Genomic DNA, 2,993 nt, shown 5'->3' with positions numbered 1-2,993 from the left:
CCGGCAGGCAAGGCTGCGTTGGCTGGGTCATGTAGCCCGCATGCCCAGCCACCGTATGCCTAAACAGCTTTTGTTCGGCCGGATCGAGGGGGCTAAACGGGCGCGGCACGGGCTAGAGAAGAGATGGAGTGATGTGGTACAGGAGGACGTGGAGCTGAGTGGACTTGCCGATGACTGGTACCAGCGGTGTCAAGATCGGCCTCAGTGGAGGAGGCTCGTGAAGGACGCTACTGGGCAGTTGGAGGCAGTCGCCCTCCAACAACAACGGAGGGCGGAGGAGCGACGCTCACAACAACGAGCGGAGCGCCGGGTGGCTAAAGCACAGCAAGTTGGCACAGTAGGGGGCACAGGTGGTGCATCAGCCAGTCATCTCGGTCATCTCGGTCAGTCGACCCGTGGCACCTGGGTCTGCCCCGTGACCTCCTGCCAGCGGGCGTTCGACACTTCACGTGGCCTCAAGGTGCACATGGCCTGGCACAAGCGTCGTGGTGACGTCACCGCCACTTAGTGGCGAATGGCGGTTGTTGTTGTTGTTGTGTGTGACAGCGTGTGTGTGTCATTGTCTGTGTGTGTGGCAGCGTGTGTGTGTGTGTGTCATTGTGTGTGTGTGTGTCAGCATGTGTGTGTTTTAATTTTGGAGCTTTCGCGACTGCAGGAATTATTCTTTGGTTCTTTCGGTAAAGTCACGTATAAAGATAAAATAATAAACTAAATAATAGCATACGACACACAAGCAATCATCATCAGGTTGCTATTTCATCTATACCTGATGATGATTGCTTGTGTTACAATCGAAACGTCGTATGCTATTAATTAATTTATTATTTTATCTTTATACGTGACTTTACCGAAAGAACCAAAGAATGTGTGTGTGTGTGACAGCGTGTGTGTGTGTGTCAGCGTGTGTGTGTGTGTCAGCGTGTGTGTCATTGTGTGTGTGTGTCACACAGGGACAGCTGCCACTGGGGGGGGGGGGGGGTGGTACCCCCTTGCCTAGACCTTAGCAGGACAATGGAGCGGCTGAGGATTGGAGTTTCCGAGTCAACGAAATGTTCAGATTCAGATTTTTTTGCGACCGCGGTGACTTGGCAGTGCTGCGTGTGCAGCTGTGTTAGGGGACAACGTGGGAGCTCCCTTGCACCCCCCCCCCCCCAGGGCGCCTAAACATCGGTGCCCCCCCACTAGACGTGAGTGCCCCCCACTAGACGTCGGTGCTCTTGTACATGTCGGCGACGAGGCGCGCGATGGGCACGGAGCCGATGGTCCTGCGGAAGAAGACGCCCTCGATGGTGGCGCTGCTGATGGCGCGCAGGGAAGGCAACGTCAGCAGCAGCTTGCCGAAGCGGCACGGCTCCCCGGGGTATCTGGGGGAGGGGTGGGGGGGGTGAGGGGGGAGGGGGCACGCGGTGGGGGGGGGGGCATGAGATGTTAGGGCACCACGGTGGCTAGGAGATGTTAACTACCTCGCCTGGTGCGCAGGAGGTCGTGGGCTCGATCCGGACTCTGACGATGCCTGCTGCTGCTGTAGATTTGGAGTCTGCGTCTCTCTCATCATCATCATCACGGTGGCTAGGAGATGTTAACTACCTCGCCCGGTGTGCAGGAGGTCGTGGGTTTGATCCCGGAACCTGACGATGCCTGCTGCTGGAGATTTGTAGTTTGTGTGTGTCTCTCTCTCTCATCATCACCTGCTGTGGATGTAGAGAGTGGTGAGTGGCTGAGTGAGTGAGTGAGAGGCTGAGTGAATGAGTGCTGAGTGAGTGAGTGGCTGAGTGAGTGAGTGGCTGAGTGAGTGGCTGGGTGAGTGAGTGGCTGAGCGAGTGAGTGCTGAGTGAGTGAGTGGCTGAGTGAGTGAGTGGTGAGTGAGTGAGTGGCTGAGTGAGTGGCTGGGTGAGTGAGTGAGTGGCTGAGTGAGTGAGTGGCTGGGTGAGTGAGTGAGTGAGTGGCTGAGTGAGTGAGTGGTGAGTGAGTGGCTGAGTGAGTGAGTGGCTGAGTGAGTGAGTGGCTAAGTGAGTGAGTGGCTGAGTGAGTGAGTGGCTGAGTGAGTGAGTGGCTGAGTGAGTGAGTGAGTGAGTGGTGAGTGAGTGAGTGAGTGGCTGAGTGAGTGGCTGGGTGAGTGAGTGAGTGGCTGAGTGAGTGAGTGGTGAGTGCCCTCACCTGCTGTGGATGTAGCTGCTCAGTGTGAGTGGTGAGTGGCTGAGTGAGTGAGAGGCTGAGTGAGTGAGTGGCTGAGTGAGTGAGTGGCTGAGTGAGTGATTGAGTGGCTGAGTGAGTGAGTGAGTGGCTGAGTGAGTGAGTGAGTGGCTGAGTGAGTGAGTGCTGAGTGAGTGAGTGGCTGAGTGAGTGAGTGGTGAGTGAGTGAGTGAGTGGCTGAGTGAGTGAGTGGCTGGGTGAGTGAGTGAGTGGCTGAGTGAGTGAGTGGCTGGGTGAGTGAGTGAGTGGCTGAGTGAGTGAGTGAGTGGCTGAGTGAATGAGTGCTGAGTGAGTGAGTGGCTGAGTGAGTGAGTGGCTGAGTGAGTGGCTGGGTGAGTGAGTGGCTGAGTGAGTGAGTGCTGAGTGAGTGAGTGGCTGAGTGAGTGAGTGGTGAGTGAGTGAGTGGCTGAGTGAGTGGCTGGGTGAGTGAGTGAGGGGCTGAGTGAGTGAGTGGCTGGGTGAGTGAGTGGCTGAGTGAGTGAGTGGTGAGTGAGTGGCTGAGTGAGTGAGTGGCTGAGTGAGTGAGTGAGTGGCTGAGTGAGTGAGTGGCTGAGTGAGTGAGTGGCTGAGTGAGTGAGTGGTGAGTGAGTGGCTGAGTGAGTGAGTGACTGAGTGAGTGAGTGGCTGAGTGAGTGAGTGGCTGAGTGAGTGAGTGAGTGGTGAGTGCCCTCACCTGTTGTGGATGTAGCTGCTCAGTGTGAGCTGCGCCTCGTCCTGCAGGGCGGCCACGGCCGCTCCACTGCGCAGGGCTCTGAGCTCCTGGCCACACGCGCCCACTGCACGAGTCGCACACAAAGACA

At 56.9% G+C, this 2,993-nt stretch overlaps 1 protein-coding gene across 1 annotated transcript in view; it reads right to left on the bottom strand.

Moving 5' to 3' along the window:
- Positions 1-1,201: 1,201 nt before the first annotated feature.
- NR2E1 (nuclear receptor subfamily 2 group E member 1) overlaps positions 1,202-2,993 on the bottom strand; it is a 17,321-nt gene continuing 15,529 nt past the window's right edge. The window contains exons 6-7 of the mRNA XM_078617882.1: positions 2,867-2,969; positions 1,202-1,364 (exon numbers count right to left, since the gene is read on the bottom strand). Coding sequence (XP_078474008.1) covers positions 1,202-1,364; positions 2,867-2,969 — 266 coding nt within the window. The remainder of the gene's footprint in view (positions 1,365-2,866; positions 2,970-2,993) is intronic.

Source organism: Lampetra planeri, chromosome 55 (genome assembly GCF_965212315.1).
Source record: "Lampetra planeri chromosome 55, kcLamPlan1.2.h2, whole genome shotgun sequence".
In the NCBI taxonomy this organism is placed as follows: domain Eukaryota; kingdom Metazoa; phylum Chordata; class Hyperoartia; order Petromyzontiformes; family Petromyzontidae; genus Lampetra; species Lampetra planeri.
Note: the sequence above shows the minus strand (reverse complement) of the source record. Positions and strands in the feature narration are given on the sequence as shown.